This window comes from Cheilinus undulatus, linkage group 9 (genome assembly GCF_018320785.1).
Source record: "Cheilinus undulatus linkage group 9, ASM1832078v1, whole genome shotgun sequence".
Classification (NCBI taxonomy): Eukaryota; Metazoa; Chordata; class Actinopteri; order Labriformes; family Labridae; genus Cheilinus; species Cheilinus undulatus.
Window position 1 is genome coordinate 43,194,131 of NC_054873.1, and position 23,552 is coordinate 43,217,682.

A 23,552-nucleotide genomic window follows, 5' to 3' on the forward strand; every position below is an offset into this window, starting at 1 on the left:
CATCTCATGACAATTCTAGCAAATTTTACAATGTGCGTTTTTAAAGTTACTTAGTGTATATTGAAGGGATGATCATTTTTCATATTATTCCTGTTTTGATGAAGAAAAAAATATGCATGAACAAGAAAAGAAGGATTTTGTAAAAAAAAAAAAAAAATCAAAGACACTTGAATGTTTACATGTGTAGAGCATAAAAGAAGGAAAAAGACTGTAGAAAATGGGTATTTTGACATGTTTCAGGTCAAAGGAATATTGCACTGACTGTGATTTGAAAATTGCAGCATGTGATAATGCAATTCAATCTAATTTGCGATTAATTGCCCGGCCCTATCTTATGCCTAGTTATTTTATTTTTCATATCTGGTGCACGTTATCAATACAAGATGTGGAATATAATGTAAATACTACTAGTTTGGGGTCATTTTTCAGTGCAGAACTTTATATCTTTAATAATATGCCTGCTTGGAATCTTCTTTTCTACTATTTCTAACATTTGTCCTCTGAGAATCTCTGTAATATTGAATCAAAATAGGTCTTGCAACTAAAGCAACCCTACATGAATCAGTATTGAATCAGAACAAATTGTGTATAGAATTGAAACTGGACCTTGTAATTCGGAATTGAATTGATTCAGGCAATCAGTGGTGACATCTAGCTCTAGTATTTAGTACAGAAGCATACGTCCATTATTTTCTATGAAGAAACCCATACCTGTGGTGGCCAGACACCCCTGGACTCAATGTGCCACACCACTTCATGCCACTGCTCTATTCCTGGCTGTCAGCTGTGGTTTCAGTATTTTCCTGAGAGCAGCTGTTTTGTACCACTGGGCTGCCCAGTATCAGCTCTGTCTGAGAGCACAGAAGAAGAAATTTAGTGCCATCTTCTATTACAGGTGTAGTATAAGTTGGAGGCCTCGGCTGTAGATGAAATACAACTGCTCTCATGTTTTTTTTCAGTTATCCGGTGAGGCGAGTCCTGGGTGGGCTCTTGTTTCTTGTCCTAAAGACCTGGCCCAACTGTGGCCAGTGGGGATTTGACCGATGATGTGCTGCTGCCGGTGTGTGTTAGGGCAATCAAGGTGCGTCACATGACGCAATGATGTGGTGGGGGTGTGTTTGTTATTCATGTTGTGTTCTACAGGTAAGGGATCACCTGGCTCAACACTGTAGCCTACTGATTTGAGTTTGAAAACAGTCAGAACCAATTTCCTGTAACCTATAAGTTATTTAGCTCAGGCAAAGTCTCCTCTGTTTGTTTACTTTCAGTTCCACAGTGCACTGCGGGAGGAGCTAAGCGGTCTTGCTGACGGCTTTGGGACCCTAGAGAGTTACAGGGTTTGGGCACATTTTTGGCTAAAAATGCATAAAAACCCTTTATAAGAAAAAAATCAGAAAAAATGATGATTAGAGGTTATGGCAACATGCAGTAGATATCTGGACACTTATTAATTAATGGGAATTATGCACTGCTGCTAATTTAGTCTAATCTTTCTTAAAACATGTCGGCAAAGTTTTTCTACTATTATGCTAATTGCTAAATAAATTAAGAAAAGGAAAAAAGAAACAGAGAGAATAAGAAAAGTTGTGTGTGCAGTCTGGGAGTAAAGGCAGAGTGAGAGAGATCCAGAAGGGCCTCACTGATCAGGGCCACAGCATTTCTTATTTACACACTCACATACACACATGCAGACGCACACCAAAACATCTCTTATTTACCAGCTTACGTCTGCACTATTTATGGGGCACTGGGGAGAGGCACAGAAGAGAGGAAGAGAGGAGAGGGGCTAAAATATGCATAGGGGCTGGTTCTTCTGGGACAGACGGGGGGAGTCGGAGAGAGGGAGGAAGACAGAACTAGAGAGAGGAGAGAGACAGGAAGAGAGAGAGGGAAATTTGTGGTATGTATGTGCAAGAGATGGATGCAGAGGTTAAAGGAAGTGATGAAGACGGTGGTAGGGAGAAAGTGAAGGTCTTTGTATGCTAAGGGAGAGATGAAGATGAGACAGAAAGAGTGCAATCAGGAGGGAGAGAGGATGATGCAGCGGCATGTCCATGCAGCAGAGGCCCTTGGGTGTGTGAATGTAAGGGAGAGAGAGAGGAAGAGAGAGTGAGCTGGACATCATATGGCTCCTCTGAGGGGGTTGAAAGAGGCCAAAACCTTTTCTAGCTGGCCAACCAGCCTTCTTCATCCATCCGCACCTCATTAAAACACACACAAATTACCCCACTCCACTTTCTCTGGCAGATGCATCCACTTCCACACAAGCACACACACATGCGCTAACAGCTAGCAGTGGCATTAACCTCCGTGGTTGTAGCTCTCCATCTCCTCCAGTCAGCTTTTCTGTCTAGCCCACTTAGAGAGCCCTCCCATGGGGCGGTGGAGCTGTGGCAGGTCAGGCTCGGGCTGCAAGTTTTCACACACTCACATAGACACACTTGGGCCCGGACCAAAGAGTAACAAGATGGATATAGGCACAGCACAGCAGCCAAAGAGGAAGAGGCACAAGGAGCTAGGGGATAAGGAAAAGTTGAACTGAGCTAAAGTTAGCTGAAATGAAAACAACAGAATTAAACTCATCTGACCTTACTAAACTCTGCTGAGGGTACAAATGAAAAATAGCTTGTTGTTGGGTCTAATTAAGTTATATAAACTACTTCCTCTTTGACATTATGAGATGAAATTCTATCACTCTTGAGTCTGTGGCATTTAATCTGAAAACATTTTAACACACATTTGTGTTTAAATGAGGCTGAATAAGACAGAACAGATGAACAAAGGTGCATCGTAGTTTGACTTCTGATGTTCTTGAACCTGACTAAACTGTGAACACCTATAGTGTTGACTTCAGTCTACCAGGGTCGATAAAATACCACAGTCTGATATAGTTGGTAGCATTAAATGGAACAAACTTGTTAAAATAGAACAAAATATCTTTTAAGTATGCTTTAACTAACTGTTAATAACCTGAATATATTAAAGTTATTCTATTTTTATTCACTAATCATCATTAATTCTTTGGTCATGACCACTGTAGCATGGCAGTGGCATTTTACAGCATATAAAAACACAAAATTGCTTTGCTTAATCAGTCTTGTAACTAACTGAGAAGATTAACAATTTTCAATCAACAAACGTTTAGATTTTATCAGACAGATTATATCTAACTAATGCACTACTTCGAACAAATATCTGTGGCAATTTTATCCTGTCAAAATTAGATTTCCATTTCACATTTGTCTGCTTGCATTGTCCAAAACCAGCTGGTTGTGATTTGCCTGTGATTTGAATCACAGGCAACATCGTCAAAAAACTTGATTCAAGGTGCAATGGTTAAGTAAAGTCTGGTTATAGTGCCTGTGACAACAATGCAAGTCTAACCCAACCACTTCTGTATAATTTCTGGTTTAAAATTACCAAAAAATATGAGACAAGCACACAAAAAAAGCTGTAATTTCTATATTTAAATTGGTTTTTTTTTTTAAAGATTTGGCACTGTTCAGTACTATCTATAATGCTTCCCTCAGAAAGACACTGTTGGGGATGCACAGGTACTAGTCTAAGTTGGAGACATGTCATATGCAGTTCCTTGATATTTTAACATAAATGAGATAAAAAGTAGAGGAGAATAGAAACTATGCACTGATAAATTGTCAATAGGTGGTATAAAAATCTATGAAAATATAACATACTTTTAAAATAGTTTTATAAACATTTTTTGTGTTATTGAGTACTGTTTGTACTCGGTACCTGTGAGTACTCAAATCTGAGTACTCGTACTGGTACTTGGTCTGGAAAAATGTGGCATCGGCACCCTACACACTTTATCCAACCATACCATCCAACCATACTTGGACGGTAGGGATGGCTACTCTGCCCTGCTCTTTTCTGTATGTTCAATTTTTGTGTTTCTGCTCTTTGACAATATTCATCAACAGTACATTGTATAAAGACATTTAAATCCCATTGCACACTTTTTAAATTGCTTTGCTTGATAATCCAAAATCCAAAACAGCTTTTTCAGCTTCATTTTTCTGAGTTGGTAGAACACATTTTAAGTTTTATGATAACAGTACTCAATTAGTCTAATTATGTTTTGTCATAGTACTCAGATTATCTGTCAATCCTCCCTTATTCTGCATATTTTTCCCAGAATGCCTTTGGGTATTGGATACTTTGGATACTCTGTGGAAGAGTACTGTCTGGGTCAAAGAGCAACATGCAGTCTTGTGTGCGAAGGCTTATTGTTGATCATCCTTGAGGGCAGAAGAATAGGATGATACTGGCAGCAAGAAGCTACAAAAAAACATTAAGATAGTGGCGTATAAAGCTTCATTCTTAATGTTAGATGTTGCACCTTAATCAGTGCATTTATGAGAGGGGTGTACTAGAGGATGTCTCCCCCACACAAATGTAGATGCTGGTGATATACATTTTTTGAGAAAATAAAGTCAGCAAGTATACTTGGGCAGCTTTAAATATACCAAGGTTTACCACCCAAACATGATGGCATGTGTTAGACATGGTCTATATTAAAATAACGGACTTTATCATTCAAAAACCTGGACTCAAAAAAGAAAGAAAGTATCACAATTAGTGACAACCTTTCACTCTACTGTATATTTATGTCAGGAAAACTAAAGTAAGCAAAACCAACCATTATTAAAGTCTGCATTTAAAGAGAGGGTTGATTGTATTAGACAGTCATAACAGCACATTTCCACTGATTCATACTTCATCAGTCTAAAAGATGTTGTGACCTGGTCAGACAACAGAAGTTGGAGTCATCAGGGTGTATGACGAGGAGGAGAAGTGGTATTTTAGCGTAGGATATACACAGAGTGTGTAATTGTAGAGTTGAGTGAAGGCAAACAGGAGTGTGTGAGGTGTGAGTGGTGCCCGTGTGTGGACATTAACCGACAGGGTCCAGCAGTCACCCTGCTGTTAAATGGACTGGTCAGCCATATGCCCACCACCTCCGGCCCTACATCACTGCCACTTTGTATGTGAGGGGTAGTGTGTGTGTGTGTCAGTGTGTGTGGGGGTATTTCTGTGGGCAGATTAAGCCTTTGTAGAGTCAGGAAATATCTCTGATATTTCTTTAGGCTCACAGATTTTTGTCTTTTCTGACTGTTTTGTGAATCTCTTAAACTAACCGCCCACGCAGGTCTCTTTTAATACCAGAATATTTTTAAACAAAACTATCAATCTAAAAAAGAAAATACTGGTGCAAAGGTGACCTATCATTTTTTAGATGGACCTTGTTAAAATTTAGGTCATAGCTGAGATGTCTTACTGGATAATTTTGGAAGAGAGAGAGAGAGTATGTTGCCAGTGGAAAAAGAGAGAAAGATGTATGCACATTCTGTATAAAAGGGCTCTAAGTATTAGCACTTTAAACTGACAGGTCCTGGTGAAAATGTGCATTTTTCACCAATACTTAAGCACTTTAAGTCCCACCTTCTTGGCACCTTATGCACTTTGAATTTAAATGTAACTTCATTCTTGGTTTGTTTGGTGCAAAATTGCACATCCACCTTTTCTACTGTGGTGTATATATGTTGTTTGGTTTCTTCTTGTTGTGCTACCCATGTTTTGTGAGGTTTTGTGTACACTTGTATTACCATCAACACCTTGGGGCACTACACATGGAAAGTAGCCTTTGGCTATAAACCGGCATATTTACATCTTTATGTTCATTAATGTGCACTGTCCGTGTCCAAGTAAATGGATAAATGGAAGTAAGGAAGTAAATCAAATAAATAAACAAGACTCCATATTTATATGCAACTGTGATGATGCACTTACATTTGTTTGGCCTTTTTAGCTTTTATGCCTTCATAGTAGATAGAAGATAGAGACGGAAACTGGGGATAAGGAGAGTTGTGATAGACATACTGACTGTATGTTTATCCCTACTCCACAGGCCAGATTTGAACCTGGGTCATCCACGTCAAGGACAACCGCCTTTGTATATGGGGCCTTAACCACCAGGTAACCAGCACCCAGCCAGCAAGATTAATCTCATCAGTTGTAGTTGATTACGGTCCATCTTTAGTGTATTAATTTCTAAAATCACAATCAGAATCACAATCAGCATGATTTATTGACCCTTTCTGCACACTTCGGTTGGCCACGGCAGTTCCTTTTCACATGGTTAAGTTCATAATCTTTACCTATAAAAGCAGGTTTGTATCCTAACAGGAAGTCGAATACCCTTAGTTTAAGACAGCAGAACAATCCAACATGACACAAAAACTGTTTTACATGCACAATAGAGAGTGGAAGTTTAAAATGCAACAAAAAGCATGCAATTTCTCATGATTAATTACAGATATTCTTAGAGTAGTTACAACTTTGAGCAGACTTCCAGAAAGCGCACCTTCAAGCAGGTAAAATGCAGCATCCTTATCAGTTCATAGACAGTAAACTTTATACTTTTACAAAACAAAACCAATAAGTGATGCAAGACTTAACATTTTCCTCTTTGGAATGTGCAACAGTCTGAGTGAAGTTGCAGATTTCACCTTTAACATGGCTGATGTTTGACCTGAACATTTTGAAGTTTGATGCCAAAAGGCAGTGAGATGCAAGTGGGAGAAAAAATGGGGGAGGACAGGAGGGTTTACATCATCACAGACCTGGACACAGCTGGCCCAAGACCTACTCTTGGGTGACTTATAACCCTAATGACATGAAGCTTGCCAGAACCCTGCTCAGACCTCATGAGGAGAGATGGAAAGAGAGGAAACAGAGGATTGGAGAGCTGGTGAGTGTATAAATATAGAGATTAAAGTAGATACAGGGTCCCTGATTAAAAAGTGCAGCAGCTGGGAGATTTGGAAGGAGATGCTCAAAAAAGTTACTGATTACTGATAGGTGGATTCAAAGATTTAAAAAGGGAGAAGGGGCTTTTGACTGAGAGAAAGAAACAGAGAGGAGGTGTAACAAAGGTGTCAAGAAGCTTGGCAGACTACCATGCTTATGTGCTAATGCTAATACCCCACTTATTTTCCTAAGCAAGAACTACTCAGGTTCACCGCAAAGACAGAGTAGAAGTAACGTACCTGTAGTTCTGTCTGGAAGAAGAACTTCTGTGGACACTGAGAACAGTCGTAGATCTTGTCTTCCTGCCCATGGACGGCAAAAATGTGCTGCTGGAGCTTGTTGGCCTGCACAAATACTAAAAAAAAAAAAGACACACAAACAGCACCATGTTATAAAATGGTTATTAAAATAATGGGATCAGCTAATACTTGCCATGACTGCTGGCTTTGGATGCAGTAATTTGACAACTAGGTAAAACAACATATGCATCTGAACTGTTACTGTGTTGGGCCTCTTATGGTTAAACAAAATTTAAGGAATCATGATTTTCATAGTTTTCATATTGGGGCATCACTGAAGGTGACTTGATATCCCGTAAGGACTGTGGGCTTCAGACAGTTTGGAGGCCACCCTCCTATCCTATTCAAACTAGAGAACTGATGTGTAGGAATAAACCATTACATCCCATCACGTTTACCCATACTTGAGTGTAACTGTCATGTTTTGCTTGTTTGTTGTTGTTTGTTTCCTCAAAATTGGATGTTATGGTTGTTAGTTTTTATGATGCGGAGTTTAGAATGTCATGATTTTATCAGTTTGTGCTATCTAACATCATTTAGTAGTTTTTTGGTTGCATCATTGGTGAGGTGGCTATTTCATCATTTATAACTTATGTGTTGCAACTCTCAAACATAAGCTAAGTTAAGCTCCAACTAGCCCATACGCCTATCATGACTGCTTTGTTTACATGGACTTGAGTATCCTGGTTATAAGCCTTATCCTGCTTCTGATCATATTTGGGATACAGTGTTTACATGCACACAGAGAAACGTGTTTTGTTTTTTTTTAATCTCCCTGTATACTTTATAAATACTGTTATCCTGTTTTTTGGTTGCTTTACTTCAGAAGATCCATACCTATGATGGTTCTTTATCATAACAAAAAAAAAAACAATCTTAGATATCTGAGAAAAATTAAGCAACTGTGGCTTATTGCAGGCTTTTGGCTACAAAATTGCAGTGCAGATCTGATGCGCCCACCTCATTTCTGGCATTGGAAGAAGAGAATGAGTGCAAATATTAAGAATCATGTCCTCACAACCCTCTCATCGCTGCTGCCATGTTTGTTTTGCTGATACATCCGTTTGCTGAGATCACACCTGTGCAGGTGTCAGCAGCAGTCTGAAAATGGGGTAAGGCTTGTACGTGCCATAATATCTTGTTTTCTTCAGTGTAGCAAAATCTGTTATTCCGGGCTGCAAGGCAGTGCGGGGGTTAGCGTCGTTGCCTCCCAGCAAGAAGGCTTCTGGTTTACTTCCTGGTCAGGGCCTTTCTGTGTGGAGTTTGCATGTTCTCCCCGTGCATGCATGGGTTCTCTCCAGGTACTCCAGCTTCCTCCCACCACCAAAGACATGCTTGTTAGGTTAATTGATGACTCTAAACTGGCCGTAGGTGTGAATGTGAGTGAGCCTGGTTGTCTGTCTCTATATGTCAGCCCTGTGATTGACTGGCAACTAGTCCAGGGTGTACCCTGCCTCTTGCCCAATGACAGCTGGGATAGGCTCCAGTTCCCCTCACATGTGAACACAGTCATTAGATGTGCCTCTGTTACAGATTATTTTTGGGCTTTTGCCTTTATTTTTGACAGGACAGCTGAAGAAAAATAGGTAATGTTTGGTGAGAGGTGCACCAAGGACTCCTTCAGTCTCTGTATACAGGTGCCTGCTCCAACAGCTGACCCTAACTGGTGCCCTTGATCTGCTGTATGACCTCCAAAGCCCTTGAAACATTTGAATAGTTTAATCCAAGATGTAGAGGAGACTGATCCATGACTCTCAATGGTAACCAAGTTTTCACTTTAAAGAAAGTAAAAGATAACTCCACCAAGATACACAGACTGAGCAAACAGCAGGTTGACTGTTAAGATGGGAATATACGTGGTACAAAGAAAATACAGAAGGGTGCAAGAGGAGGAATGAGAGAAAACAGGAGGAGCTACCCTCAGCAGACCTCGTGATATTTATCAATAAATTATTTCTTCTTTTTTTAACTTCCGCTTCACTGTTGTCTCACATACTTTTTTCTTCCCCCTTTGTTTCAGTAAACTTTTGGTTTGCACTGTGAGTGTGTAAGTGCTGAATTATTCAGCCCCCCATAGGACTGGTGCCCATCTTACTAATTCATAAGCCACCAAGGAATAGAGTTAAAGTTTAAAGCGCTGCTGTGTACCTGGGGGGTGGGTGGTGGGGGCACACAACACAAGACAAACACAACAACTGAGGGAGGTAAAGAGAGTGATGTAGTGACAGGGAGAGAGAATAGAGAGAAGGAGAGAGGGCTGCAGACCGAGTTTCTGCTAAAATACTGTAGGTGTGGAATTGAACTCTGAACGCTACAGGCCTAATTTGATCATCCAGTATTTTGTTCAGGTCTCCCAGTGGATTTCCGATATATAAGGTACTTTCGCTGTGTCCTGTTTGGAGGAATTACTGCATTGCACTGAGTTGAACTTTGCACATGCAGAGAATTCTCTAGTTCTTCTTTAGCAGAAGCACCCTGCTGGAATATTACTCCCACAGTTAGAAATGTTAAAACAATGAATATTCCTAATGTGATCTTACTGTAGAGCCAAAACTAAAATCTTCACAGCCATTAAAGCACTGTTACTCAATGTATCATGATGCAGGTATCCCAGAGAGAGCCATTTCTGAGCTACAGCACGTGCAGGAGCCGAGGCCTGGGAAGATTTAAGTGCAAACGTTATTTGCAGCTGCAATATTAAGCTCTAGGTGTTTCTATGTGAAGCAAATGTCTAGTATCATGTCAAGTGCTTTTCATGTTTTTGTGAAGTTTTATTTTTTAATGCGAAACAAGAGACTGTAGCGCTGTGCCGAGACAAATGTCCCTTTGGGAAGAATAAAGTTTGGACTCCTTCCTCTTATCTTACATTTTTTCACCAAAATATGCAATAAGAAGTTTGCGGTTTGGTGCTTGGAGAATGTGTGGTGATCATTATCATTTTTTTCTTTCGGACTCTGACTTTAATGAGTCATAAAAACCAGGGTGGCAAGGTAAATAAGCTTGGCTTCTTTTTGTGTAGAATATAAGAAAACATATTTTCATGCAATTCGACAACTATCTATGGGAGAATGCCTCGTATTCGTCGTACATTTTTTTCAATGGCTTCTGTTGGCACAGGAAAGTGTGGATGTCCTTTTCCGGCCAATTGTTTCTCTCTGCTGTGTTGTTATTGTATATGTTTATGCAAAGGACACTACTGAACAGTCATCTGTGCCTCTGTCCTTGAAGGTGAATGTGTGTTTGTGCGTGTCTATCTCTCACCTGTGAAGCAGACGGGACACTTGAAGGTACCTCCCATGCCTTCAAAGCTGTGCTCTATCAGGTGGCAAAGCAGCTTGGCAGGTGAATCAAACATCTGGTTACACAGCTTGCACTCATGATTGATGCCCTCCTCTGCAAATAGGAGACAGACACGCATGTGTGGGCTGGATTAAGCAACATGAAGAAACAGCAACATATGACATTTTTATAGTATTAATATAACACACAACAGATGTCTATGGCATATACAGACACAGCCAGACAGAAGCGTTTAGCTTACTGATGAGAAAAAGGAATTACACAGATGATCCACAAAACTGGTCAAAAAAAAAAAAAGACAAAAAAAAAAAAACAACACACTTCTCAACACTATTACATTGGCTGTGATCTAGATTGGAGCTCAGGGATTTTTCTGATGTTCAGTGTAGGACTGAACATTACATAACCTTAGGTTGCAATGGCAATTTGCGCATGTGCAGTAGTCACATCTGAGGGTGTGCAATGTTAATCATGTGACTTGAAGCACATTACGCTGCAACTTCTGCTCTGTTTGAAGCAACAAAAACCCAAAACAAATGTTTTTGACTTTTTTTCTGTAAAATCCCTGTAAAAGTCTGTCTAATAAAACCATCAGCAGTCAGATGATTACAGACTCTGTGGCCCCTGCATGTTTAAGATTTTCAGGCTAAAGTTGTCACCACTGCCATCACAGATACACCGGCATGATGCTTGAGGCAGACGCTAGATTACACAAAGATGAACTTGGGTTAGTTTTTCCCCCCTATCGACAGCTAATCATCCTGGCTGTCATTAATGTGGGTTCTGTTAGTGGCATGGGCACGCTGATTGTTCATGTTCAAGCTCAAAGCGTGTGCTGCTGAGTGTGACAGTCACAGCCTCTGAACATGAAGAGCTCCCATTCAATCAGTAAGAACTGATGGAGCTGACAGTGAAAAGTTAACCTAACTTCTGAGTATCAATAAAAACAACTGATCATGTTTAAGTCACATAATAAGTAAAAATGTATATATACAATCATGTGCATAAGTTTTAGGCATATAGGGCGCTAAGGATACATCATGGGGCCTGATGTACCAAACCCCAGGGCTGGAGGGGGAGGCAGCTAGAGTCGAGCTTGACACTTGTCGACACACTTCTGTCCATCGTCATCCAAGGTCAAGCTCCACAGCATCTATTTTGAGAAACGCCTGGAGACCACTGGCAGTTTTCAGGCCCTTGGGACATACACAGTACGACCAGGAGCTCATGGCAAACCTTCTACCCACCCTGACGGTACCCTAGGATGTGCTTACTTGCCAATTCTATCCCTGACTCCACCCAAAACATTGTTTTGTTTTTAAACAGATATTTTTCCCATGCCCATGGTGAAATGCAAGGACATCCAGAGAACGACCACGGTTGTGTCAATCCTCCCTCAGGCAGGCTTACTAACATTACACGTCTTATTGCAGCCTTAATTTTTGGCTCAAACATGCCTATAAGTTCTGCACAGTGCTGTTTAGATTTTGGTAAAGAATAAATATTGGGATGGTAATTTTTCCAGTATTGTTCAGCTCCAATTCAGTGTCTTGTGAAATCTCATTATTAAAATATCTAATCAGACTATAAAATTACACAGTACATGAAGTGTCTGTGATTTTCTCACAGTTTGAACTGGAGACAAGAAACTCATTCTACATCGGCCAAGTTTTCCCTGTATTTGGAAAATAATATTTTGAGGCTAAACTCCCAATTAGTTAACTTGTTTAGACAGAATTATGATATGGGTTGAATAACAAACTCCCTCCTCTCCCCTGCTGCATGCTCTCCTTTCATTTTTTCTCCTCCCTCACTCAGGCCCCCAACACACACACCAGTCCCAGTGCCATGTCTGCCCCAACTGGTAATTGCCTGTCCTCCCCACCGGGGCTGTAGATGATCTACCCTTCCTATGGCTATCTTTCCCTCCCTCCTTCTGTCCTCATTATCCCCCACACCCACTGCAGTCACTCATTCATCCTCTCACTTTGCCCATTCCACCCTTCAGGCCCCCTTATCGTCCCTCTCAGTCTGGTTCAAGATGAATTTTAGGGATCTATTCAAAGTCTTCACCCGTTGTTTCTCCTCTTCACATAAACTCTACATACTCGTCCACTGTCAGTTTACATGCATAGTGAAGCTGAGCGACAGTTAGCTTGATCAGGTCATTTAACCAGATTACTTTCTTTGTCCTAGTATAAAAGCACTGAGGGAAAATTGATCTACTGATAGAAGAACAACCAACTCTGCTATGGTAGATGGCAAAATGCCTCCTTTCAGCTAGTTCCAACTGGGTGTTTTTCTGGCTGACCTTGCTAACAACTTTACCAGCAGCTACCTGGCTGTATGTTGAAGGGTGAACCATTCTGCAGCTCTTTACTTTTGGTATAAATACGATGCAAAATATTCCTTCAATTTATGGTGGTACTTCAGGGTGACTCCTGCCCATGTTTGGTACCCAACCAAACTCTCTGATGTTTGGTTGGGTACATCTAAGGATCTGGGGGGGGGGGGCGTGGTGGTTTGTCTGCTGTTGTCAACATTAGAACATTAGAATTACACGTATTAACCATATCAAAATAAAACACCTATTAAATAGTTTATACAAGGGTCTTTTGGTAAGACATGGCAAGTGTCCCTTGTCATTTTATATCAACATGTGTCACCTTAATTGTCTTTATTGCACAGAATTCCAGTTGTATATACTTCCTGTTTTATTTTATTATTTTATTTATGTAACCTATTCTAATTTGAATCCTGTCATATTCTTATTGTCTTCTTTTGTTTTGCTGCAATGCCAGAATTTCCCCTCTGGGGATCCATAATGTATTATCTTGCCTTTTTTTAACTTACCTTATCAAATCTTATCGTATATTATCTTATCTTAAAAACATATGTTGGTCCAATTTCTTAAGGTTTATCAATGAAGCAAATAAAATTGATGTTCATTTTTGACGACAATGTGTCAAATTTTTAAAGATAAATTTTGGTGCTTTTTTGCCTTTATTTTGAAATCTGAAGAGAGACAGGAAATATGAGGAGAGACAGTGCATAGAAGGTATGCACCAAACAGTGCTAAGACTAGGAATTGATCTCGTGATCAGTGCGTTTAGGACTGGCCTCTGTATAGGGGCGCCTGCCCTATCAAATGAGCGGGTCCTACAAGGGGATCTCAGCCTCCTAAAGCCGGACCTACACTATGCAAATTTCATCTGATTCTGACAAAAATTTTGAGTCACTCGATTTGCTTGGTAATTGTGCTTACTTTCAGTTGGATCGTGCATAGTTTGTTGTGCAGTGTACAGGAGGAAATGATGGCCTGACCAGCTGCTCTAGACTGGCCGGATCGATTCCTGGTATGTTTGATATTTTGGCAACTACACACACTTCCATCTTGAGAGCAGAAACCTAAGCATTTTTCCGTCAGAAACTACCAGACAACACCCTAAATCACCATGAAAAAAGCAGGAATAAGTTTCAGATGCCTACCTACAGACATCCAGCTGACACCAATGGTGATGTGTGTGTGATAGAGAGAGATAGCTAGAATGAAACTCCATAAATTTCTCCCACAGTCTGTCCTGCACTCAGGCCATGCACAGCCATCGTCCTGTATAGTGTAATCACATACATCGATTATGATACACGTGCATCACAATTGATTCAGTTTGAGCTGACTTTCCACCATGACTGTAAGAGAGTGGGTGAAAATTGCACAGTGTGAGCCTGGCTTTAGGCACAAGTAGAGGGGCTCTAAGGTGAAACGGTTGAGAAACACAGTGAGTGTGTTCGAAACCGCATACTACCTACTACATACTTCCATACTTATACTATCCATACTCCATACTCCGTACTCAATCGATCAGACAGTATGCAAAGTGTTTTAGACTACAGAAAAAAATATTTTTCCTGTCCTGTTCGCGGCAAGGAAGTGACAATCGGTCACGTCGCGTTGCATCTTGGGTAATTTGGGTATGCATAGTAAGCTCATGATGCATACTCAACATTTCTGGCGAATGCAGTATGCATCTGGGAACTTCTCGCAAACTCAAAAATCGCATACTGCCAGTGTAGACACACTGCATACTCAAATAGTTAGTATGAATAGTAGGTAAGTATGCAGTTTCAAACACAGCCAGTGTCTCTCAGTACGACTAACATGTTTACATCTATCTCAAAAGCCCAGTTTTATTTAGGCTAAAATAAATATTCAACTTTTTCTAACTGCATGTAAACGTACTGTGTGCCCCCCCATCTTGAAATCAAAGCTGTAATGTTGATCTAAAATGTAATGCTTATTCAAATGTTGTCAGGTACATCTTTAAGTTAGGACCCCATCTTTTTTCATTTTTCTCACTTGGGATTCTACCAGTGTTTACGTGTGTTTGTGTTTATTTTAAGAAGGTGTGAGTGACATCACAGCACCAACGGTGGAAGGCCAGATGAAAGGTGGGTGTCATAAATACACATGCACACAAACAAACACCAGCACCCCTTGGTGCTTAGGTCTCCTGCCTGTTGTCCTTATCACCATTGTACCATACAGGACCAATACCCCGGTCGCCCACACACAAACACACACACACATACGCATACACCGTGTGGGGCCTAACACACAGGCGCACCATAGGACTGTGCAGCCTGGAGACATCAGATGGTGTCTTCTTGGGGCCAATCTGTAACCCCTTGTGGAGTTGCAAACACACGCACACACAAACATACACAAACCAACTCAGAGACGTCTTTTCCCTTCTGTCACTTATCTCATGTCCTGTATGTCTGCAGGCACACACTGCACAACTTCAGCTGCAGAGCTACAGGGGATCGCAGGGTTAATAACGTCTTCAATCATACATCCATGACACCCATACTGACAAACACACACTCTCACACACAAAGATTCCTATCTTTGCCTCAAAGGCCGACGCAAGGGTGCCCTAATCCTGCCTCAATAGCCGTGAGGGAGTGTGCACGTGCTCTGTGTGTATGTGCAAGCACGTGGTGGGTGCCACATGGGCTTATATGGATGAGATGGTATGCTCCACACTCCCCATCCCAAAACATCCCATATCCACACAAACCCACACTCACATACAGAAAGCTCAAAGGCTGCTAGGTTGTGTGGGGCGCCAGTGTGTCCGAGACACACTGAGACAGATAGAGGTTCATTATCATTTACTAGGAGATTGAAACAGCAGGAGAGAGTCACATGGAGCGAGTCACACAGAGAGAGCGAGAGAGAGAGAGAGAAGTATGCAGCACAACCAGTTTAATCAATTGTCATGTTTCATTATTTAGTTATCTTGTAAAATTTCCTTGTTTTTTTTCCCACTTTTATCAAACTAACTTTTTCAAAGAAAGATTCTCCTCAGAAGGTGGCTCACTTTCTCCCATGCCTCCAAGATCAGAGAACTTGAGTTATAGGCAAATCGTTATCTACATGTAAAGGCAGTCATAGTTTACAGTGCTGACACATCTGTAACATCTTCACTGCTGTGTTCGTAACAAGGTCAAGGAAAGTGTTAAAAATACGTAAAAACTTGATTTACTATCCAGTTGATTTTCTCTAAGTGAAAGAGAAAAGACTCAAAACAAATTTAATTTGATTAATAACATTAACCTTGTAAAGCCTGCTAAATCAGTAATATCCAGAAAGTTCTCATTTTTCAACTGATGCTTCCCAAAAATGCCATGCACAAAAACTTCACACATATTTTTTTGTATCATATTTTATGCCACAGGTATTTCTAGCAATTGATAAACCACTGAAGGGTTTTTTTTTCTTTTTTTACAATTTATGAGATTGTATACAACAGGTTTTTAAGGAAATTCTTTATCATGTTGATTAGAAAGAGGTCTCACACAATCATGTATCAAATATGATACATAGGCTTTAAAGGGTTAACAAAGGTAAACTGAAGTTCCCTTTTGCAGTTAAGAGTGTGTCATAGTAATAATTTTGTCATAGTTTTGAAAAACTATTTGTATTAGTGTCAGACATCATTGCACACTCTCTGTCCACACCAGTGTTAATTTCATTGACTAAAACTATGACTAAAACTATTCGTCAACAGCCTTTTTTTCCATGACAAAAACAAGACGAAGACTAACAAAATTCAATCTGTGATGACTAAAACTGACAAGAAGTAGTTTAATTTTCGTCAAGATGACTAAAACTAGACTAAAATTGTAATGTAGTTTTCACAGGACATTCAAAATCCGTGACATTTCTCCACTGTGGGTAAATCTGTTAAAAACAATGCGGCTGTTTCTCTTCTGTCCCTCAGCTGTAGAAAGCAGGTACCCCAAGTTTGGCAGAGTGCATAGAACACACTACCATGATAGTGTACTAGATTCATGCAAGAGAGTAAATGCTTGGACAAAAAGTAAAGAGTAAAATGTGAGGACTTTCTGTGGACTAAAATAGACTAAAATGTTTTGAGTTTTCATCAACTAAAACTAGACTAAAACTAAAAGACATTTCATCTAAAGACTAAGACTAAAATTAGCAATAGCGGCCAGAATTAACACTGCTCCACACTGCATCAGCTAACCTTCTAAACCTCAAACTATGTCTGAATCATGTTGTCTCGCCTGGACTTACCATCTTTAAAAGCTTGTAAACTTCAACTAGGCAATGAATAGTCAAGCTCTAAACAGCCTCTTTTTTATCTTCTGTCTCTCTTTCTCTCCATTATGAGCTATTCAGGCCTCTTCCTGCATGATCTGAGAGTAAAGACATGACAAAGTATGACGCTATGATGGAAAAGCCTGCCATTGGCCTATCACAATGCACTGTGGGATACAAAATAGACAATATGGCGGATAGCATTAGTTGCTAGTGGCAGAAGTTATTGAACAACATTAAGAACCACACTGAGAAGGTCAAACTTTCTACCTTTGACACCTTCGGTGTCAAAAGACACAACTCAGCACTCAGGACTTTGAGTAAACTTTAAACGACTTTTCACTTTAACTTGCGCATATTTATGGACTATTACTTCTACTAAAGTAAATTTTACCAACTTTTGTCCAATAGTCTAGTACTTCTTCCACGTCTGGGAAAATGCTACGTTACTCTATAGTCCAGTGGTTCCCAAAGTGGGGGTCAAGACCCCAGGGGGGTCGTGAGACAGTGAAGGGGGGTAGCGAGATGCTTTCCAAAAAAAGAGAAATTTAATGATTTCTAATCATACATTTGATATATTATTGTAAAAAGATATTGTTAAAAGAGTTCAATTTTAAATAAAAACATAGTTATCAAGTAATATTCGTGCTTAAATGTAAGTAAAAGTAAAAAACTAAACTAAACTAAACTAAACTAAACTAAACTAAAATGCAAGTTTTATAGTTGATGCTTTATGCAACATTGTCCACTCTATCCCCTTCTAAAGGGAAGGTGGGGGTCCCCGATCTCTGGTGCAGTTATTTTAGGGGTAACGAGCTGAAAGGTTTGGGAACCCCTGCTATATTCAAAAAGGTCAATTTATTGATGTTTTTATTTTGGCGTTATCCTGAAACTTATTCTAATTTTTGTTCGCAAACAACATAAATGTGCTCACCGATGTGCAGAATATCCAAATGTTTCTCATTCTGATTTAGTGTTACTGACCAGTCAGTCCTATACTCAAGGAGGCAAAACCGAAGGGTAGCAGCAGAGGAAATTCAAAGGTAAATCTAGATTTTCATATTTCAAAATCTAGATTTGCTATGAAAATAATTTAAAAAAATGCAGATCTCTTAGACCAAACATGTAGAAAAACAGAATATTTTCCTACAGGATGAGCTGGAAACAGCATGTTTAAATGTAATATATAGAGGAAATTGTTGATGATTTTTCTGTCGATTGAACACTTAAAAGTTGGCTAATTATTATAAATGTGTTTTACTACTTAAAGCATACCTCACTATGTTTGGGAGAAAGTGTCTGGAGCATCTAGAACAGATTCTGTCAACAAAGCCATCAGCTTAAAAAAACAGATGCTAATTAACAGTCGATAAAGTATAGGGTGAGTGAAAATGTGGCTAGTTGATAAAAGACATAACTATGGTGAACTGGGGAACGAGAGAGAATCAGAGAGGAAGAGAGAGAGAGACAGAGAGAGGGAACTGAAGGGAAAACAGTGAGGTGCAGGGAGATAATTGGGCTGTCCGGAACAAGGGCATGGAGAGAGAGGCCTCCAACGCCTGTCTGTGTCTGTGTGTGGGTGTGTGTCCCATGAAAGAGTTCTCTTTTCTGACAAATACATTGTTTTGATCAGTGTGTGTGGGGACCGCAGTCTCTGTATGCTGTCCCCCTCTGAGACCCGGTCCGTGTGCGAGCGTCTGTGTGTGTGTATGTGACCCATAGTGAGATGACAGAGTCGTAGAGCATCCTGCCGTTACGCTTTGTCTCACAGAGTGCATTTGATCCACCAGCACACACACACATATAACCCTGGGAGGCCTGTGCTGGGACAGAGAACACAGGGGAGAGAGGGATGAGAGGAGAGAGAGAGGCAGGGTGAAGGTTAGGACTTGGAGTTTATTATGACAAACAGAAAACGAAGTTTTCCCCGTTTTAATGCAGATCAGATCAAGTTTAAAGACTATTTTATGTCTTTAAGTAATCGATCCATAGAAAACAATGTTTATGGGCTTGAGTAGTATTTTTTCAATGCTTTCATAAAAGTCTGCAGCTCTTCATCTTTACAGACTGATCTATTTTCATGGACAAGTGAAGGATTACACAATGAACATTGAAGTCTACCACTGTGATTAGTCAAAGATGTGTTCATGCTGTGCTGACAATCCCCATAATGCACACCTGGCTGTTCCTGATTGGTTGCTATGCCAACCAATGTGGTAAGCGAGGCACTAGTTAAGACATTTTCTTTCATTTCTCCACATGAAGTTTGTATCGCCTAACCATTGCTTTTCTGAACCCGCAAAGATTAACAGCACTCCACCTTAAGTGTCACCATGAACTACGTCACGCCTGTTATTGTCATCATGGACATTTCATGTTGCACTATTTTTTTCACAGCAGGCCAAGTAACATAAAGTAACACATCTCCAAGCAAGACACCAGAGAGGGAGGCTGACAGACAAGAATAAGAAAATGCTTTAAAATATGCCTGAGAGGAAGAAGGAGCTTGGCCTGACTCCAAGCCTACGTTCCTTCTCAACTGAGGAACGTAGTGAGCCACACAGACACATACAAATACAAAGGTAATTGGTGGGTGGCTGCGGTGCATCTGTAGAATCACTGATGAGGTTTCACCTCAGAGAGAAAGAAAAAATATGTGGAGGAAAAGAGGAAACAGAAATAATGTGAGGATAGAATGTAATGAAATCTAGGCTCAAAGAGGCAGCAAGAACACACAGTCCATACAGCAGTAGCTCGTAACCCAGTAACATGAGTGACTTTCTACTTAAGACGACTGCCCCGTGCACCGAAGCGCTGCAGGTTTGCTCCGACCGTAGGTGAGCGACTCTGCCCACTCGAAGAGATTTTAAGGTGCTGTGCCCGCAGCCCTGATGAGCAGGCAGAGAACATGGGAGATCTGCAAGTTCACACTGGAATTAGTATATCAGCAGCGAACTATTTTACCTGTTGGGGTTGATTTATCATTCATTCTGGTATAAGTCCATGATATTATTGCTTCCGCCATTGGTTGAGTACATTAGGAAGTTAAAAGGTTAATGTTTGTTTAAAAATCTGTGGTTTTATGCAAAGTTCTTTTGTCCTAAAAAGTTAGCTTTTCCTCATCAACAGCGCCGTTGTAGCTCTGTGACCGCCTGACCTCTCGTTGACTCTTTGCTGTCGCTGCTGGATAAGATGTAATGTTGATAGTGATGATTTGAGTCCTTTCTGATTGGCAGCAGCCAACTAGAGAGGGAGCAACTTGCTCCGCAGTACGATTCACCAGCAAATCGTGGCGCAGTCGCTGTATGTGGAAATTGGAAGCAAGGCTCATCATGACAGTTCCACGATCAATACTGCTACACAGGTAAGCACAACCATACATACAGGCAGTGTGTGTTCACAGTTAAGTCAGTTATGGATCGATTAAGGTATTGCTGCATTACTGTTATTTTGGGTTGTTTGCAGTCACGTGATCCTGATGATGTCAGATCAGGGACAGGAAGTGGAGAATTCTGGTTAAGAATGAATGGGAATAAGAGATGGAAACAAGCCCCCGCCACCAGCCAAATGCTGGTGTTTTTGTGAGATAGCAGATGAATTTACTCAATGTACCAGCCATGGTGGCTGGGCAATAAACATAATGCAAAAGAGAGATAAGTGACAGAAATCACAGTCTCCCAGTTGTTCTGTTTGGATTTTTAAGAGCACAGCTTCAATTCTCCTCATTTAAACTCCTCATAAATATAGTAAGTTAACCATTTTGGGTCTTGGTCAAGGTTTAGTTACAGTAAAATAAACCTTTGAGGACATCGCTGCAATCGTGGCTTTGATAGTATCTTTAATAGTTTCAACATTTATTGCCTTTTACTCGGGCATTTATTATAAAAGTGCGCTCATTATGCATTACCGTCTTCATGATGGTAATTAAAGCAATACCATCACATTTTTAATACCGCAGGATGCATTATGACTCTATTACCGCCCATTCCAATTTGCCACCTATGTGTTTAAGCCAGGAGGAGGAGGAGGTAAGCCTTGGTTATACTCCTACAGCAGAAAGAAACCCCAGAGAGGATTGAATAGTGGATAAATGCTGTTAGACGCTCTGCTGCATCTTTAGGAAACATTGCAGTAATAGGACTCTACTCCTGCCACCAAATATTTTGATAACCTGAGGAGAAAATTGCTTATGGTTTTTTAACCAGTGTTGTAGTGGTGCCTGCAGAGGTGGGTAAAAATATAAATGTCACAATTATAAGCCTGATTGATATTTATATTTGAGGTGCAGAAGGCTCTTACATGACTGGGAGCAGTTAAATAATCCTCTAGATTTACACATTTCCGAGCAAAAATCCAAAAACTTGGGGATTATTTGGACAAAAGTTGGTTTGTGAAAAACCTCGACTCAGGATATGACCCGCCAGTCGTCAGAAGGGGATATCAGGCCTCAAATTGGGTTTCAAATCATGAAGTGTGTGGCCAGCTTTAGTTAAATAATGTCAGTAGGACTTACATGGTTACAGGCATTTTGAAATAATTTGACTTTTTCTGACTGCATATAAACATACTGACAGCCTCCCACACAAAACAGACATTGTTCATGCCCTCCTTCAGACTCATTCTCTCTCTCTCTCTCTCTCTCTCTCTCTCTCTCTCTCTCTCTCTACTAATTGACCAGAGGAGAGGGACCAGGTGGCATCATCCCTGTCACGCACACACACACTCACACACACAACATTTTCATGCTGGCCTCATCACAGACCCCTGCAAAATGCAGCAGAACATAAATGAGCTCCTTGGATTGTGCCGGGGGATGGATCCCTAGGGTGCCTGCACACAACTCACACATACACAAACACACACCAACGCACAAGCACCTCTTAACCCTTTCTTAGTCTTGGTTGGGAAACTCCTTTGGGTGCAGTGCCCCCCACAAACCTGAACCACCCTCCCTTTCTCCTCTCTGCCTCTGCAATTGCTGCATGGAGGTCCCATGGGTGTCTACCCCCCATTAATGCCCTTCCCTGCTCCTGTCAACCCCCTCCATCCCCAAAATTTGTGAGGGCAAATGTGTGTGCGCATTAAGGAGCGGTAGAAAATATGTGTGACTGTGTGGTCCCTTGTGGTGTAGAGGCCATAAAGCAAGCCAGGCGATTGATGGTGAAGACAGTGAGAGAGAGGTGGCAGGAAATAGAGAAAGAGAGAAAAAGAGAGAGAGTAGAGGGAGCAGGGGATGATGGGACGGACAGAGGGAGAGCAACAGAGGCGTTGGGAGAAAGAAAGAGTGCAGCAAAGAAGAGAGCAGTGGACGGAAGGAGGAGGAGTATGCACCTCTCTGGGGGGCTCGCTCAAGGTGTGTTTCCATGGCAACCAGGGGTGGGGGGGCTGAAGCAGTGGGGGGAGTGAGCTTGACCCATTGGTAGTGTGGGGGCTGGAGAATACACACTCACGCACAGACACACACAACCTGCTGCAGTGCTGGAGGGGTCCCAAGAGTGCCCCCACCTTTACTCACCCTCTCCCTCGCTCGCTCTCTCTCTCTCACACACACACACACACCAACACACACACTGAGAGAGAAAGAATGCTGCAGTGCTGAGGTCCCGCGAGTACCCAACACCCACACACATTCTCCCTCCCTCCTCTCATCTTCCATTTTCCCTCTCTGTTTCTATCACTCTCTCTGTGAGGTAATTGTTAATATTTTCATCGTTTGTTTACTCCTTATGCACTGTGTGGGTTTTAACATGCAGCTCAATGACCAAGGGAGGGAGCGTTCATACATATCGTATGATGCCCTCCGCTGCATCAACTTGCCTTCAAATGTTCATTTTGATTAATTCTCTGGTTAATCTGTGGTCAGTGCAGTTTTCATTTACCCAAAAGTGCAGCTTCAATTCTAAACACAGAGTTAAAGACATCAACGACAGCCAAATTAAGTTTCTGTTTGACTTCAGCTTCTTGCCCTCTGGCATGCCTTCTCCTTCTGCTTCATTTGTTTGTTTGTCTAAAAGTAGTTTTAGCAAGTGTTAAGAAAGTCAAACACAAAGTAGACGATGATATGCTAAACATACGGAGGAGGATTAGGGCCATAGGTGAAGGAAAAGATAATGCTACAATGCACTTCGACGAGAAAAGTCAAAATGACAAGAAAAAAGTGGACATTTTAAGAATGTAGTCAAACCTTATTAGGCTACAACAGACCGCAGATCTTGATGGTCTCTGCAACATGCTCAATGAACTTGTGAGGCTACACTTTGGAAACTGCTTTTATTCAGTTAGGACAGCTAAAGAGAGACAGGAAGTATGAGGAGAGAGAGGAGGGAAGACATGCACCAAACAGTGCCGAGACTGTGAATCGATCCCGCGACCAGTGCGTATCACCTGAGCAATCTGTCTCTCATGGATTGGATTTAACAACAAAGAGATTCTTTGTCTTTCAGCTCATAAGCAGGGTGTGATTGTCAAAGTTAAGTGTTGTCAGTGTTACGTTG

General features: G+C 41.0%; 1 protein-coding gene across 5 annotated transcripts in view; it reads right to left on the reverse strand.

The window, feature by feature from the left end:
- znf423 (zinc finger protein 423) overlaps window positions 1-23,552 on the reverse strand; it is a 258,994-nt gene that overhangs the window by 20,144 nt on the left and 215,298 nt on the right. For all 5 annotated transcript variants that reach the window (XM_041795670.1, XM_041795671.1, XM_041795668.1 and 2 more), the window contains 2 exons: window positions 10,392-10,523; window positions 7,071-7,186 (listed from right to left, as the gene is read on the reverse strand). In XM_041795670.1, the coding sequence (XP_041651604.1) occupies window positions 7,071-7,186; window positions 10,392-10,523 (248 nt within the window). The remainder of the gene's footprint in view (window positions 1-7,070; window positions 7,187-10,391; window positions 10,524-23,552) is intronic.